Source organism: Chlorocebus sabaeus, chromosome 9 (assembly GCF_047675955.1).
Source record: "Chlorocebus sabaeus isolate Y175 chromosome 9, mChlSab1.0.hap1, whole genome shotgun sequence".
In the NCBI taxonomy this organism is placed as follows: domain Eukaryota; kingdom Metazoa; phylum Chordata; class Mammalia; order Primates; family Cercopithecidae; genus Chlorocebus; species Chlorocebus sabaeus.
In genome coordinates, this window is record NC_132912.1 from 32579900 (window position 1) to 32595853 (window position 15954).

General features: G+C 45.2%; 1 protein-coding gene across 4 annotated transcripts in view; it reads right to left on the reverse strand.

The window, feature by feature from the left end:
• CCNY (cyclin Y) overlaps positions 1–15366 on the reverse strand; it is a 227747-nt gene extending 212381 nt beyond the window's left edge. For 3 of the 4 annotated variants that reach the window (XM_008002821.3, XM_008002823.3, XM_008002822.3), the window contains exon 1: positions 14680–15366. In XM_008002821.3, coding sequence (XP_008001012.1) covers positions 14680–14833 — 154 coding nt within the window. In that variant the 5' untranslated portion in view covers positions 14834–15366. The remainder of the gene's footprint in view (positions 1–14679) is intronic. The other variant, XM_037986509.2, reaches the window with a different exon arrangement.
• Between the last annotated feature and the right edge of the window lie 588 nt (positions 15367–15954).

Here is a 15954-nt window from a genome sequence, read left to right on the forward strand (position 1 = left end):
TAAGCGCAAGGTCCAAATAATGTTGATCTTTGTATTCCCAGCATCCAGCAGGGAGGTTGGAACGCAGAACTTGGACTGACCAATGGTTGTTGACCTACTGAAGAACTGAACCTCGAACTCCCACAGGGGACATCCAATTCTCACATTTCTAGAAAATGGCCTGCTGTTCAGGAAACCATATTTGTGGACCACCTACAATGGCTGTGGCTCTAAGCCTAGTCGCCACAGGCACTGGTAATTCTCTCAGCCAACTACTTGCCCAGTGAATTCTGTTTTCTCTCCAACATCTTCTCTGTGGATGAAGAGAACCCATTCTACAAGCACTCTGAGGGGATGCATACTTGCTACAAATGTTAGCTTACCAGGAAAGGAAAGGAACTCCACTACTCAGCTTGTTTCATTCCTCCGAGTATTAGCACTGTGTTTACATAACCTCTATCTATAGCAAGAATGTCAAACTGAAGAACTGACAACACTCGCGAACTGAAAAAAATTTTAAATATACCTTTGCAATCAGTTTTTCAGCCACTGTCACCCCATACAGTGACCCCACCATCAGCGTTAAAACTTCAATGGAATAAAACAAGTGAACTGAAGGCGAAAACATCATTCGCCAAACATCTTAAAATACTTGAAAACTAGGTAGATCACTTACACACTCAGAAGCAAACAAAACAATGTGGCTAACTGAACTTGGAGCTCAGTGACTGCTCCCACCACAAGATGGCTAAATCCAACCACCAAACTGTATAATAAATGGCTCTTTAGATTATTAGGCTGAAGACATTCAGGAGGAGCACTGGTCTTTGAGAAGAGAATATGATTTCAGGCTATTATAAATACTCTCCCTACATATACACTACCCTAATAATTAGCTAGTTACCCTTTTACCAAAAGAGGTCCTGTAAGGGTATCTCATAAGAAGTAGTGCTGTTCATCTTGTTCCACTGGTATTATATACTTAAAATAAAAATTCTTGAAATATTCTGTAAGCATAATTTTCCTTGTTTCAGAAATATATTTGTTTCCCACAAACTAAGCACCCACTATGTAAGCAATATAAAATACATTTTGCCATATTTTTATTTTGTGCAAACAAACTTTCTAGATTAGTTGCATCTGAAAAACAGTTGATAAAACTAAAGCACGTATTTAACTTGGGTTAAGCTAGACGTTCCCTAAGAGACCTCCTATTTCAGGAAATGAGGCATATACTGAGCTTGTTTAAACTTCAGAATCACTCTAAAAACAGTACTTACAGTCGCTCTGAAGGACCACAGAATACCAAAAGGAATACAGAGAAAGTAATCAAGGTTTGGCAGCTTCGCCTAAACTGACCTGAAGAGTTCATCTTCCACGTCACTTCCAGATGTGTCACACAAACAGAAGAGGTTCATTCTCACAACTCCAAATTATCTTCCTGACTGATTGTGTACACACTGACAGACGTCCCAACAATCATGTGCAGGGGCCTTTTTAATCCTGCAGTAATGGCCCAGGCAGTCCCCCTTGAGCTCTGCAACAGCAGTGTTGAAAACCACCTCTTCAATGAATAGCTATTCTCTTATAATGATAACTTTCCTAATAAAAGTTGTGCGCTATATGGACAGAGCAAGAGTTGACTAAATGCTTTCAAACCTCAAGACTTCTGGAAGACACTTTCAATTTCAAGAATCACTTCCATTTGTATATTTATAAACACACTTTCTTCTAAGGAACTGACACTTTTGGTTCAAATATCCTTAGAGACAATGTTTGTCAGGAATACTGTGTCACCACATTCTTTGGAGCTTCCTTCATCTAGGCAAGCTGAAAATCAAGACTCGAATTTCTAAACCTCTATTTCAAGAAACCCACACTGCCATTTCCTCAATCCAGCAGCAGTGCACTTGACTAATGGAAGTGACTCTTGAGATCAAATAATTCAAATGATCTCATCACTATTTTTCTTCAACAGCTCAATAGAGATGCAACAAAACAAGGGTTTTTCTCCCCTTCAAAGTTTTCCACTAAGGATGTCCTTGAATGCCAGACCCCTGAATCAAACGCCTGTTCGGTTCACCACCTGCCTCAGGGGGCCAGGTCTTCATGCTGCCGCTGAGATTTCGAACAGTTCACAAAGATACAAAACCAATTCAGCACCTGAACCAAGCCAAAGCTACACACTGTCAGAAAATGTAGTCAGATTAGAACTTTACAGACTCTTAACTGTCATTCTATTTACATATTCCTCATCAGAATAGACTCTCAAAAAAATTCCACTGTGAGTAGTCATAAAATATGAAACACACACATACGGAAGTAGCTAATGTGAAAAATGAATAAGAAACAAAACTGCTGGATAAAGGAAGAAAAATTTACTACCCTTTCAGTATGACATACTACTCCAAAAAGGAAGGGAAAAAAAAAAAAGCAAAAGAAATAAGGGCAAAAAAAAAAAGTGAATTATGAATCTGAGTTGAAGAAATTACACAACTTCCAAGTGCACACAGAAAGCTACCCCACCACCCATTGTCAGAACGGTGGCCAATGTCTTTTCTGTCAACAATACCATTAGTAACACCATCTTAAAACCTAATGTTAGTTCTAAGGAGTTACAAGGAACAACGCAGCCCTTTGCAAAGCTGCAGGAGGAGTCATAGGGCTCATGCACATCAAAGTCTGATGCTAATGGCAATCCTGGAGCTGTGCAACCCCTGCAGTCTGTGAAGTCCTCTCTGAGGCCAGGATATGTGCAAGTGACAGACACAAAGAAAACAGAACCACTGCAAGTTGCTCTACTAAATTTCTCTTTTACCTGGAATCCTAGAGCCTGTAAGGCACTGATTTTCAGGCAGAGTAGAAGAGTTGCCCTCTCAGGGGAGATTTCATTTGGCCACATCTGGAAACATTTTTTTTTGTTATGGAGGGTGCTGTTGCTGCTGCTGGCATGGCATCTGGTGGACAGAGGTGGGAGGCCGATAAACATTCTGCAATGGACAGGGCAGCCCCCACCTAATGTCAACAGTGCTGGGAGGGAGAAATCCTGCTATAGCTTCCTTATCAATTCCTGCTTTAAAGTGTCCTTGAATTTCACACCAAGAATCGAGATTTAGCAAATACACATTCACATGTGAATATGACTAATCAAGTAAGAAACTCATTTATGAAAATGAGCTTAGGAAACAGAACACTAAGAAGTGTATCGTCAACTTGCACACTGTCCTTCTCTGGTTGGCATTAATATTACAGTTTACATGTTTCAAACCATGTTAAAGCCAGACACAGAGGGCAGGGAAATGCACTCGTTTGAGGCCTTGACTGTCAACCTGCCACTTCCAAAGTGAAGACACAGATGTAGTCGGAGGTTGTGGGAGAGTGGGTAGCAAGGAGAGGCTCTGCTGTGTCCATAAGGCAGCTGGCTGTCTCCTAGTAGACTGCTCATGCATCTACACCATCCCTTTTGTGACTCACCTGCTGAGCTCTCCTTCCAGAGGCACCCTTCATTCTCAACTCTAAAGCCATCCCTCAGTGTCTGAGAGGAACTGGTTCCAGGACCCCTGCAGATACCAAAACCCAAGCATGCTCAAGTCCCACAGTCCACCCTGTGGAACCTGCTGATACACAAAAAGGCGGCCCTCTATCTTACATCCCAAGAACACTGCATTTTCAACCTGATTTGGTTGGAAAAAATTCACATGGAAGTGTACCCGCACAGTTCAAGTTCGTGTTGTTCAAGGGTCACTGGATTCCTGTCACAATGCCGCCTTACAAAATATCCTGGATACAAGAGTAAGGTTCATTTTCAAAAAACCCAACTTAGATTTCAACAAATTTTTCTCTCAGACTGTTAGTTCCATGGAAGAAGGAAATTGTGTCCAGATTCAGCCCATCCCTAACTGAGAATCCCTGCCATGCTAGCTGTCCAGCCCGAGCCATTCTCCAGGGCACAGCACAGAGGCACCCAAACATCGCCAAGAATAAAAGCATCCAAGTTACTTCTGGCTGTCTGCTGCTGACCTCTCAGGGCCCTGCCGGGCTTTCACAGCCCTGCTATCTTGCAGTGGGGTCCTTCCTGACTCATATCACCCTGGACGGGGACTCCTGCTCATATCCTCTGCTCACATCTTACACTTCCAACACCCAGAGGCCGCAGGCAGCTTCCTACTGTGAGTGACAAAGTTGTATCCTCCTGCTTCAGAAGAGAACTCAACCAACAGCCAAGTGTGCCCGCAGAGCACACACAGTGCTTAAGATATGTGCCATAACGGAACCAACAATCCTCCTCAGAAGTCAATGGTTCGCAAAGCAAGGGCATGTTCCAGCCCTCGGATGGACCCCTCCGTGGTTATGCCTAGCATCATCCTTTCTGAACGGCAAGCTTACTAGGCTTCCTCCAGACTCCCTACCACCAAATAGGAAAAATGGCAAATCAGACATCAGATTTATCTTACAGAAAAGTGGGAGTCAAGCATTTGCTAACGTTAGAGTGAATAAACAACTTGTAACTCTTCAATAACATCAGCTTTGGCTTTCAGAAGATAGAAGGCAATCTCTAATGCTATATAAACTGCTTATCATCACTTTGCAAGCAAAAGAGCAACAAGCACTACATGGTAAAATAACGGTTCACAGCTTGAGGGAAAAAAGGCTGTGGAAAAATAAGATTATCCCTAAACTGACAAAAGTAACACTCACTGTAAATGAAAGGAATCCTTGATAAATGTGTGCATCAAGGAAACACAGCCATGGGAAACACAATACCATGACTTCTTTCTCCTCCAGGATGTTGGCAGGATACACAGACAAGGAGCTGTAAAATCTGGACTTTTAAACAACTACACAAATTCTACAAACCTATTATAAGAACCAGAAATAATTTAAAGGATTATTATTATTGCACTAACTGGAATAAATGTATCCAATAAAATCCTGAAAGTCAATTAAAATCCTAAGACCATGTAATCATGAATAGACAGAATTCTAAATTTGGAGTGAAATCTTTTCTCGAGAAGTGAAAAACAGACCTCATCCAACCCACCATGCACTAATTCCTCTGATTCATGTTAAATCTGTAGTGTGAGGCAAGGAGTTTACCAAATATAAACAAAATATCCTTATTAACTTCTCTTTTTCCTTATTGCCCACCAAGAAAGAAGCATCCACCCAAAATAAAGAACTTGCTTATAAAATGTTGTAAGCACTGCACTCACAGTTTTGAAACATATAGCTATATTACATAGAACTCCCATGCAGAGAATTTCCTAGTCAGCCTTCACAGTCAGAAGGTCTATAATCAGAGGCATCCAAAATAGAAGTGACTTGCATTTCACCACCCAACTGGGATTTCTGCAAAGCTCACAAAGCAAACTGGCACGGATGTGACTGTAGTTGCTAACAATTCTCTTTACTGTGCCCAGCTGTATTTCTCTCAGTACCAGGAGCCAGCTGACATGTCTAAGCTGCTCATACATTTCTGCTGAGCAAGCCACTTACATACACCATACCCAATGAAGCCCCGCTATACATACCCAGTAGGGAATAACGTGTCTGAACCCCCACTATACATCCCCAGTAGAGGATAATGTGTCTGCACTGAAGTAATTTTTAATGCAAGTAGTATAACCATGGGAGACTAGACCCCAGAGTTGTTACCATGACCCAAAACACTTTAGAATTTCTATTATGAAACTGCCTCTCAGATCGGTTTTTAAACCATACTAAAACAAAAACACAAAATAATAACAAAAAAGTTTTTTTACAAACTAATGGGGCCAGGCACTGTGGCTCACACCTATAATCCCAGCACTTTGGAAGGCCGAGGCGGGCAGATGGTTTGCGCCCAGGAGTTCGAGACCAGCCCAGGCAACATGGCGAAACCCTTTCTCCACAAAAAATATAAAAATTAGCCGGGCATGGTGGCACGCACCTTTAGTCCCAGCTACTTGGGAGGCTGAGGTGGGAGGATCACTTAAGCCCGGGAGGCAGAGGTTTGCAGTGAGCTCACGCCACTGCACTCCAGCCTGGGCAACAGAGCAAAACCCATCTCAAAAAAAAAAAAAACCTAACGTATAGAACGTCCATCTTCTGACAAAGATGAAAAACAGAGATTTACAGGTTTTCCACTTATCTATTTGAAAAGCAACCTTCCTGGCAAGGCAACAAACTAGCAGTCTGGAGTTGGCCAATCCCTGAAATGAACTCTCCTGCCAGAGTCACCAAGGGACTTTATAGGCAAAAAGCTTGCTGACTTGTGGGATCCACCAATCTGAGTTGCCAGGCTGACGTGCTCAATTTTAGCTTTAGCACACCCTTCTCTCCAAGCTGGCAGATAGCAAAGGAAGACCCCAGAAAAAGTAAAGGGAGACAGAGAGCCTAGCAACAGCTACCAGCAGCACACAGAGCCAACAGCAGAAAAGAAAAGGTGGGTGGGGTATCTCCTGAGCTCCCTGTAACTCTGGGTCTAGCCAGTTAGACTCCTTTCCTAAAAGAAATGGGAACAACAGTCCCTAATAACCTGCTGAGGAATGCCTGACCTTATTATTTCAGGTCACCAAGTACCCTTTATTAAAAGCAGTATTTTAATATAATAAAGCATATTTATGCAAGCCTCAAAACCCTATTCTTCGAATAAATAAGTAAGCAAGCAAGCCCTGGCTCCAGCTTATACCTAAGGGTGCATGCTGACATTCCTAGGAATGTGGTTCCGAGGACACCGTTAGGAGACAGCCTGGGTGGGCTCCACTACCCCAGGAGTCAGGGAAAGCTTCTTCAAATATTCATCCCACTGGGCATCACACTGACTTCAGAAAGATGCAACTGAGAAGAGTAATGAATCTGAGAAATAGTATTTCTATTCCAAATTCTACAGCCAGCAAGCATCCCACTCAAAGGTCACACAGCTCTATATAACCTCACCCTACCCAGCTCTAAAATTACAGTTATGTTCTGGGACTGCCTTGAAGCCTGCTTTGATGTCTTTGTTAGGATAAGCCCTTTAGGCTTCCAGCTTCTCTGGCTATGGACAGTCCAAACATAATTAGGTGTAGATCTTGGAGCATACTTCGCATATAATACAAGAAAATCAATGTGAGTGCCACATTCATAATGACATAAGTTCATCTAGTACTATGTGGCTTATTAAGCATTTTAGCCTCATTTGGATCCTTACAGTACTACCTCAATGTGTAAGGTGAGACAGTTTTTTTTTTTTTTTTTTTTTTTGAGACGGAGTCTCTGTCGCCCAGGCTGGAGTGCAGTGGCGCAATCTCAGCTCACTGCAAGCTCCGCCTCCTGGGTTCACACCATTCTCCTGCCTCAGCCTCCTGAGTAGCTGGGACTACAGGCACCCGCCACCATGAAATTTTTTGTATTTTTAGTAGAGAGCAGGTTTCACTGTGTTAGCAAGGACGGTCTTGATCTCCTGACCTCATGATCCGCCCACCTCATCCTCCCAAAGTGCTGGGATAACAGGTGTGAGCCACGGTGCCCAGCTCAAGGCAAGGCAGTATTTTTAAGCACTTTTTTTAAGCAGAAGAGGAAGGTGAGGTTCAGCAGGACGGAGGCCCCTCAGTAAAAGTGGAGCCACATCTGGAATGCGTGTCTTTCCATTACGAGGCTTCCTCTCTTTGCCCTCCACCACACTTCACAGAGCTGAGAGCACACCCTATAAATTCCCTGAGAAGAGCCCTCTCTGACTTTACCTTCCTTGAGCCTCTCCTTTCTTCAGGAAAGACAGGCTAGAATAATGCTGAGAATCACAGAAGAAACGGTCTCATGACCAAGGCTCCAAGCAACAAACTACTCAACATCTTAAGAGGATGAGAAATGCTGCAGGGAAAGTGAACTCTCACCCTTCTTCCAGCTACAAACTGGAAACAATACTGAAAGGATGAGGGGCTTACATCAACTGTCATTGCTGGGGACCTACCCTCATGGCCCAATGTTGAATGATGAAAGGATTTGTACTGTGAAGTACGACAAGTATGATACTGTCAATAGCCCTCTTGGGAAAAATAGCACTGTTTCCTTAAAGTCAATCCAATGTGACACACTTGGAGCTAAATATCTGACCTTATGTGATTAAAACAGAATTTCAAAGCCACTCACATACCCTGTTTCTTGGTATTTTTTGGTTCTGCCCCTTCTTCCTGGATAGAAATAAATTTAATCTTCGCATTAGTTTCATCTAGCCAGAAATGTAAAAGCAAGACCATCAGGCTGGGGACTGTGGCTCACACCTGTAATCCCAGCACTTTGGGAGGCAGAGGCGGGCAGATTACCTGAGGTCAGGAGTTCGAGACCAGCCTGGCCAACACGGCAAAACCCCATCTCTACCAAAAGTACAAAAATTAGCTGGGTGTGGTGGTGCGTGCCTGTAGCCCCAGTTACTTAGGAGGCTGAGGCAGGGGAATCGCTTGAACCCAGGACGCGGAGAGTGCAGTGAGCTGAGATGGCACCGCTGCACTCCAGCCTGGGCAATAAGAGCGAAACTGCATCTCAAAAAAAAAAAAAAAAGACCATCAAAAGGACCATCAGTTCCGTAGAAGAGGGTGAGAAGGTGAGAAAAGCTACCACTCCACAGAATTATTTAATTTTCATTACTCTCAAAAAGCAGGCAGCAGGCTGGGCGTGATGGCTCACGCCCATAATCCCAGCATTTTGGGAGGCCAAGGTAGGTGGATCATATGGACCAGTCTGGCCAACATGGTGAAACCCCATCGCTACTAAAAATACAAAAATTAGCTGGGCAGTAGTGGCATTCACCTGTAATCTCAGCTACTCGGGAGGCTGAGGCAGGAGATATTACCTGAACCTGGGAGGCAGAGGTTGCAGTGAGCCAAGATCGCACCACTGCACTCCAGCCAGGGCAAGAGAGTGCGCTGTCTCAGGGGGAAAAAAAAAAAAAAAAGCAGGCGGGAATGTAAAAGTCCTAATCACAAAATATTGCTAGACAAAAGCATACAGGCAATAACTGTGAATCTCTTGAAACAAAGTGGGCTGGGCCAGGCACCAGGAGGTTCAGATTCTAAACATGGATCATTCTCTAATTAGCTGTCACAGGGCAGTTGAGGCATGGAGGCAAGCTGACAGCAGACTGAACCCCCAGCTGCCACTAACAAACTGAGGAACCTTCCACAAATGTCTTAACCTTTAAGGCCCAATTTCTTCACCTAGAAAGTGGGGAGAATGATGAGAAGACTAAGACAATACAGGTCAAGTAATTAACACTGTTCTTGGCTGAAAATTAACAGAATAAATTCTGCATGACCTGGGCAAGAAACTACACCTCTCTGAGATTCAGTCTTCTTACCTATAAAACGGGGGTGTGGAAGCAAAGGACTCCTTGATTCTAAGCGAAAGAGAAACATATGAAAAGCGAGTAGAGATAGGTCATGGGCCCACGGTCAGTGCTATGGAGAATGGCTCTCTTGACAAATCCTTAAACTGCACCTCTCCACACTGTTAACTAACACAAAGTCACATGCTTGGTCGGAGTGTTTCCACACATCTCACAGGCAGCAGGGCTGATAAGTCTTAGCCTGGAAAGAAAGTTCACAGGTGTGTTCTGCTCACTAGGGCTGATAACGTTAATGTGGGATGAAGATTCAAGAAAGTGCTGCAGAGGTGATGTTAAATAGATTGTAGACACTCAAGGAAGCCAAGAACAATATGCAAGCTCATTCTTCAGGAACTTAAGATTTCAAATTGCCCCCATGTCCCCACCCTTCTAACACAATCATACTTGAGACAGTTATCCCTCCGTTGCTTGGGATGAGTCCCTGAGGCTTCTAGCTTCTCTGGCTGTAGAGTCTCCAAACACCATGTACCTATATCCCATAAGACACTTCACATCTCAGACAAGAAAATCAACGTAAGTGACTATGTTCATAACTGCAGATGTTCATCTAGTACTTTTTGGTTAATTAAGCACTTGAGTCTCAATTTGACCCTTAAGGATGTAAGGCCACAGCTAAAGTCATTTGTTGAAAGAAACAAGGAAAAAAGACTAAAAATACCACATTAGTAAACAGATTCCCATTAGCCAGGGTTTCCTTTCAGCCTGGGTGTGTTTTCCTTTTTTTCTTTATATGCTTTAAAACCTTTAAGTTTCACTTTAAGGACATCACTCTATCTGCTACCTCTCAGGTTAAACTACAAAGCCAAAAAGTTTCACATCCATGCTACTTTCATTATGACAAATCCTCTTCATTTTCTTCTTCCCTCCTGTTTCCCCTCACCCAATAAATACACGCGATGATGTTCTCACTCACATCTTTCAATGGTTGGTTTCACTCAACAAATTCATTCAACAAATATTTATAGTATCTTCAAGGAATCAGGTGCTACTCTAGGCACTTAGGTTACATCAGTGAACCAAACAAATATTCTACTGGAACTTACATGCTAGTAGGTGAAAGTAGCTATTATTTATGTTTATACTTATACAGTGTATCATGAGATATTAGGGAATAAAGAAACAGGAGTGCAGAGAATATGCACTGGCATTGCCAGTGGGCAGCAGAAAGGATGTTTAAAGGTGATTGGGAGGGCCTCCCTGAAAAGGTCAGGCTTGAACCAAGGCTGCAGGTGATAAAGGGACTCAGCCAAGAGAGCACATGGAGAACACTTCAGGCAGAGGGAGAGAACAGGGGTGGAAGTTTGTGTCTGGTATGTTCCAGGAGGGGCAGGGAAGGAGGCCAATGTGGTTGGAATGAACGACAGAGTGAGCTGATGGCAGGCAGATCCCAAGGGGCCCTGAAGACCACCGTACGGCTTTTACTTGTGCAATGAGGCGTCACTGCCGTTTTTGAGTGAAGGAATAAGTTAAAGTTTTTTAAAGGATCTCAGCCATGGCTGTTGTGTTGAGAATAGACTGGAGCAGGCAAGGGTGGAAGCAGGGAGACCAGGTGGGCTGGGGGAGACGGCAGCTGCTTAGATCTTCAGAACAGCAGCAGTAGAGGTCTTGAGAGTGGTCAAAGTCTGGATGTATTCTGAGGACGGACAGCCACACTTTCCTACCAGATATGATACAAGACGAGGGAGAAAGTGAGTTGTCAAGTATGACAGGTAAGCTATAAAAATGAAAAGAATGGGCCAGGAGCGGTGTCTCACCCCCGTAATCTCTGCACTTTGGAAGGCCAAGGTGGGCAGATGACCTGAGGTTGGGATTTCGAGACCAGTCTAACAAATACGGAGAAACCCCACCTCTACTAAAAATACAAAATTAGCCGGGCATGGTGGCACATGCCTGTAATCCCAGCTACTTGGGACGCTGAGGCAGGAGAATCGCTTGAATTGGGGAGGCGGAAGTTGCAGTGAGCCAAGATTGTGCCACTGCACTCCAGCCTGGGTGACAGAGCAAAACTCCATCTCAAAAAAAAAAAAAAAATGAAGTTGCCATTAACCATTTTGAGGTAAAACCCTACAAAGACTCTATGGTACAGCTGTTACAAGTATCCTGATTTATTTGGTCTCCTCACATTTTAAATTTTCTTTAGTCCCTCCCTCCCTTTTTCCTCCCACAGAAATAATGTAGTCCTGGAAGTCTGGACTGAATAACTGTTGCAGACAGAAGCTGTTTATCTTTGAGAAAGTATGGATATGACTGCAATGACAAGACACCCTACCCCAGAAGGCAACCCCAGATTAGCTAACATTTGATGGCTAAGTCAAGCAACAATGGAAAGTTTCCACTTGCCACGTATTGGCTGTGTGACTTTGGGCAAGTCATTTCTCCTCTCAATGACTCATTTCTTTGTCCTAAAGTAAGGATAATATTACCCATAGGGTTACTGTGAGTTCTAAGTAAATGAATGGAATCCAAGTACTTAGAGCAGCAGCTGGTACAGACAAAGTAATACATAGGTTGCAATTATTACTATCATTTTTTTTCTTTTCCTAAAGAATTGCTCTGAAGATTATTATCATTGTTCTTATGTGTTGTTGTTTTTTCTCAATCTCTGAATGATTTTATAAAAAATAATACCTGGGGAGCATGAGTCTAATACCAATTTCAAAAACATGAATCACCTAACACTAAGATACACTGAGTACAAAGACACATTAAGTTGCCATAAAGCACCACAGACATCTAAGTACCCGGACTCTAAAATTGTTACTGAAATTCTACAGGACAAATATTATCCCTTCATGTGTTTGGTGACAGAGGAAAGAAAACATGGATACATATATCATATCTCTGTGATTTAAAGACGCTAACCTATCATAGAAGACCCATGAACTTCAAACCTTTCTAAACCAGCTGGGTGGGATGTTTTTCAGGACATAAAAAAAAAAAATGGTACTTGAGTACTTCAGCTTTTGATATATACTAGAATCAATAATTCTTAAAATCTAGTTTTAAAATGTTTACTAATAACCTAACAATCAACGTAACTCAGTTCAAATACATACAGATACAGATTAGCAAATACAGACATATAGATGTTGTGTGCATATATACACACTATTTAATTAAAACTGTTCTCTTCTCTCAGCCTCTAATAATGAATTTCTACCAAAAATGTCCCTGAACAGCAGGTAACACTTCCAAGATTCGTCCAGCCAACAATTCTCAGGCCTACCTGCATCTTAGTACCACCTTGGAGAGATTTAATTAAACATATTAATGGCAATGTACAGTACTAGATTTCTAGTTTAACTGAAACCAATGTTGAGAACTGCTGGCTGGGTCAATGCTGAAAGTATTATTTATTGAATCTGAGAGACAGAAGATGAACTAGTATTTTGGGGTTTAAACTAGCATAATCATAAGAACTGGGATCTGGGATGAGAGGACACTCCACAGCCTAGATTGGAAACCTACCCTATACTCTCTTAAACTACGCTGAATCTGCAAAACAGTCTTCCAAACGTTCTCTCAAAAATTCCTAATGACTGAAACTTAAGATTTCTTTGAAATGAAAGAACACAAAACATCATTTCACTGTACTCTGGCAAAATTGTACTAAGCCTTGGTGCCAAATACCTGGTTACACTTATATTTTCCACCATATTTCTTTAATATAGTCTATAATAACTATGCAGCCTGGCTCTAAGAAATGTAAATCTTTTGTGTTTTTTTCTTTTCTTTTTTCTTTTTTTTGGATCCATCATTCAAAACATAAAGCCTCCGCTAGATATGGCACAACATAAAGAAATTTACTGCACAGCATAAAGAAGAAATTATTTCCAAATGTTTTCGCCTGTCAACATAGTATAGGACTGGGTAATGGCTTTCTGTAATAAATTTATTCATTTACTCCTCCCTTTAAAGTGCAATACTTACTGAATGTTTGTTATATGCTAGACTTTTCTTTCAGATGCTAGAGGCTGTGAAACTGATCAAGACTGATGTGGCCTTCATCCTTCTTTAAATGCCTTTAATGCACAGATTTAAGAAGAAAATATGGCTGTAGTTCAAACATCTAAGAATACGTTTAAAATAACGGAAATCTAAAATAACAACACTAGAAACATCATATGGAATGATAGTTTACTAAGCGCGTACTAGAAACCAGACGTTATGTTAGTCTCTTTATACATGGCACTCATTTAATAAAGATGCCCTCCTAAAAAGATGAAATTACCACTTGGAAGAAATTACACAAAGACAAACGAGAAAAATCTTTCCTTTAGCAGAGTTTAAACGTGGCCTTTCCACAGTAGAGAGAATATTCCATCCTAAAGTCGACAGGAATGAATTATGGAGTTGTGTTCATTCATTCACACAAAAATTTTTTCATATTAGTTCAAGCAGATTATGAGAAGATGTTTGGTTAAAAAAAAATCACGTTGTCATAAAAAGACATTTCCAATTTCAAATCTTTTCAGTTGAAAATTCTATAAACTATATTTTAAGCATGATAAATATCCCTCTGTCGATATCATTGCGCAACAGTGCTAATAAATATGTTGCCAAACCAATAAAATAAAACATTACTGCGTGCAGTAATCTTAGCTTTTTTTCTTTTTGTAAACTCCAGTCCAACCAAAAGTCACCTGAATAAATCATAAATTCATAGGACTGCAATTCGGGCCCATGCAAAAAGTGGGTGACTTAACCCAAAGGTGTCTTGACAATCTTTTAAAGAGCATTCTCGGGAGAAGCTATGTCACTCTAATCCCGGAACCGCCACTCAAAAACATCTTTTTTAAAAAAACGGGAGAATGGGAATGGGGGTCAGCCAAGTGAAGTCCATTTGTAAGCTTCCGAGGAACTGACTCAAGGCAACATGTTTTCCAACTCCAGGTTGGAGACACCGGGATTCCAAAATGAGAATCCACTCACTTCGCTTTTACAGGACAAACACGTGCACAACTTGGCTTCGGGCTGCATTCAGGTAATGCCTGGAACCCCGAGCTCCCGGGCCGCCCCTGCCCAGCGCTGGCCGCTCCATTAAGGACGAGGACCGGCTCCTGTCACCTCGCGACCCACGCGCACACACCCGCCCCCGGCCCGCCGTGCTGGTTGCCGCGGGCCTGCAAAGTTTCCGCGGCCGCTCACTTGGGGGTAACTAGCCAGGGGTACGCCCGGAGGCTGCGGGGCCCTGGGCGCCTCGGCTGCGCGGGCGAAGCCCCCGTTATGCAAGGGTCGCCGAGACCGGCTGAGCAAGCAAGTGCAGCCGGGCCGCCCCGACGCTGGGTGTGCGGCTGAAGCCCCGGGGAAGGGCAGGGGGCTTGGCGGGCCGCACTCACCGTCTATGTTCTCCCGGTCGCTGATGTGCTGCAGGTTGCAGCCCGTGTCCTCGCGGCTCAGGTCCGTGTCCGGCCGGTAGGACTCCAGCCGGGAATGGGCATTCCTCCGGAGCTTGGGGCTGGACGACACGCAGCACGAGGTAGTGTTCCCCATCTTCGGCGGCCCCCCGACTACTGCTGCGGTCCTGTTCTCCCCGACCCGGGTCGGGCAGACGCGGGGCGCGGGCGGCGGGGGCGTGTGGGGAGGCCCGCCCGCTCGCCGCCAAGGGAGGGGGCGGAAGCCGCGGCCGGCCGCCGGGTCAGCAGCGGCGGCGGCGGCGGGGCCTCGCCATGGGCGGCGGCGGCGGCGACGAGCGGGCGGCGGCGACGAGCGGGCGACGGCCCCGGCTCCCCCTCGGCCGGCCTATCCGCGGCGGAGGAGCGCTCGGGTCCGCGCGACTGCGGCCGCCGCGCCTACCTCACCCCGCCGCGGCCATGGCGGGCGGCGCCGCGCAGGCCGCCTCCCCCCGCGTTTCCTAGTCGGTGTCCGCTTCCCCGGCGGCGGCGGCCGCCTCCTCAAGAGGTTCCGGTTCAAGCTGGGGGCACGCGTGTCAGCGCCGGACTACTGGACTAGCCGGCGAGCTAGCGGGCAGCGGGCGTGGGCGCGGCCCCTGGGCCCCGCGCGGCGCGGTGCGGCCAGGGAGGATGCTGACGGCCCTCCCCCGCCAGCGGCGCCCGCCCTCGCCGCAGCCCCCGCCCCGCCCCGTTACCGCCCCTTCCCTCTGCCCTGGAAGCAGATCGGCGGCCGCGGGGAGGGCCGGGGCGGCGCGGCCCTGCGCGGCCCTGCGCGGCCCTGCGCGGATGTGGGATCGCTCCCGGGGGCCGCGCCTCTCTCCGGCGCTGGGGTCGCGGGAGACGTCGTCGGGAGCTCAGTTTCTGGAGGCCCTTCCCCACCTGGCCTCTGCCTCCTCCACTCCCCCGGGCTGGACGGAACGGGGTCTAGCGCGGCGTGCGAGGTGTGTCCCCGGGACCCGCAGCGGGCGCGAGTGCAGCCGGGGCCGGGTTGGGGACGCAGGCCCAGGGAGCTGAGGCTGCGCCTGCCTCTCCGAGACCGGTCTTGTTCTTTTTGTCTTCTTCTTTTTCTAATTTATTTTTTTAGAGATACGGTTTCGGTCTGTCGCCCAGGCTGGAGGGCAGTGGCGCAAGCTCGGCTCACTGCAGCCTCGAACTCCTGGGCTCAAGCGATTCTCCCGCCTCAGCCTCCAAAGTAGCCGGGACTACAGGCGCGCGCCACCA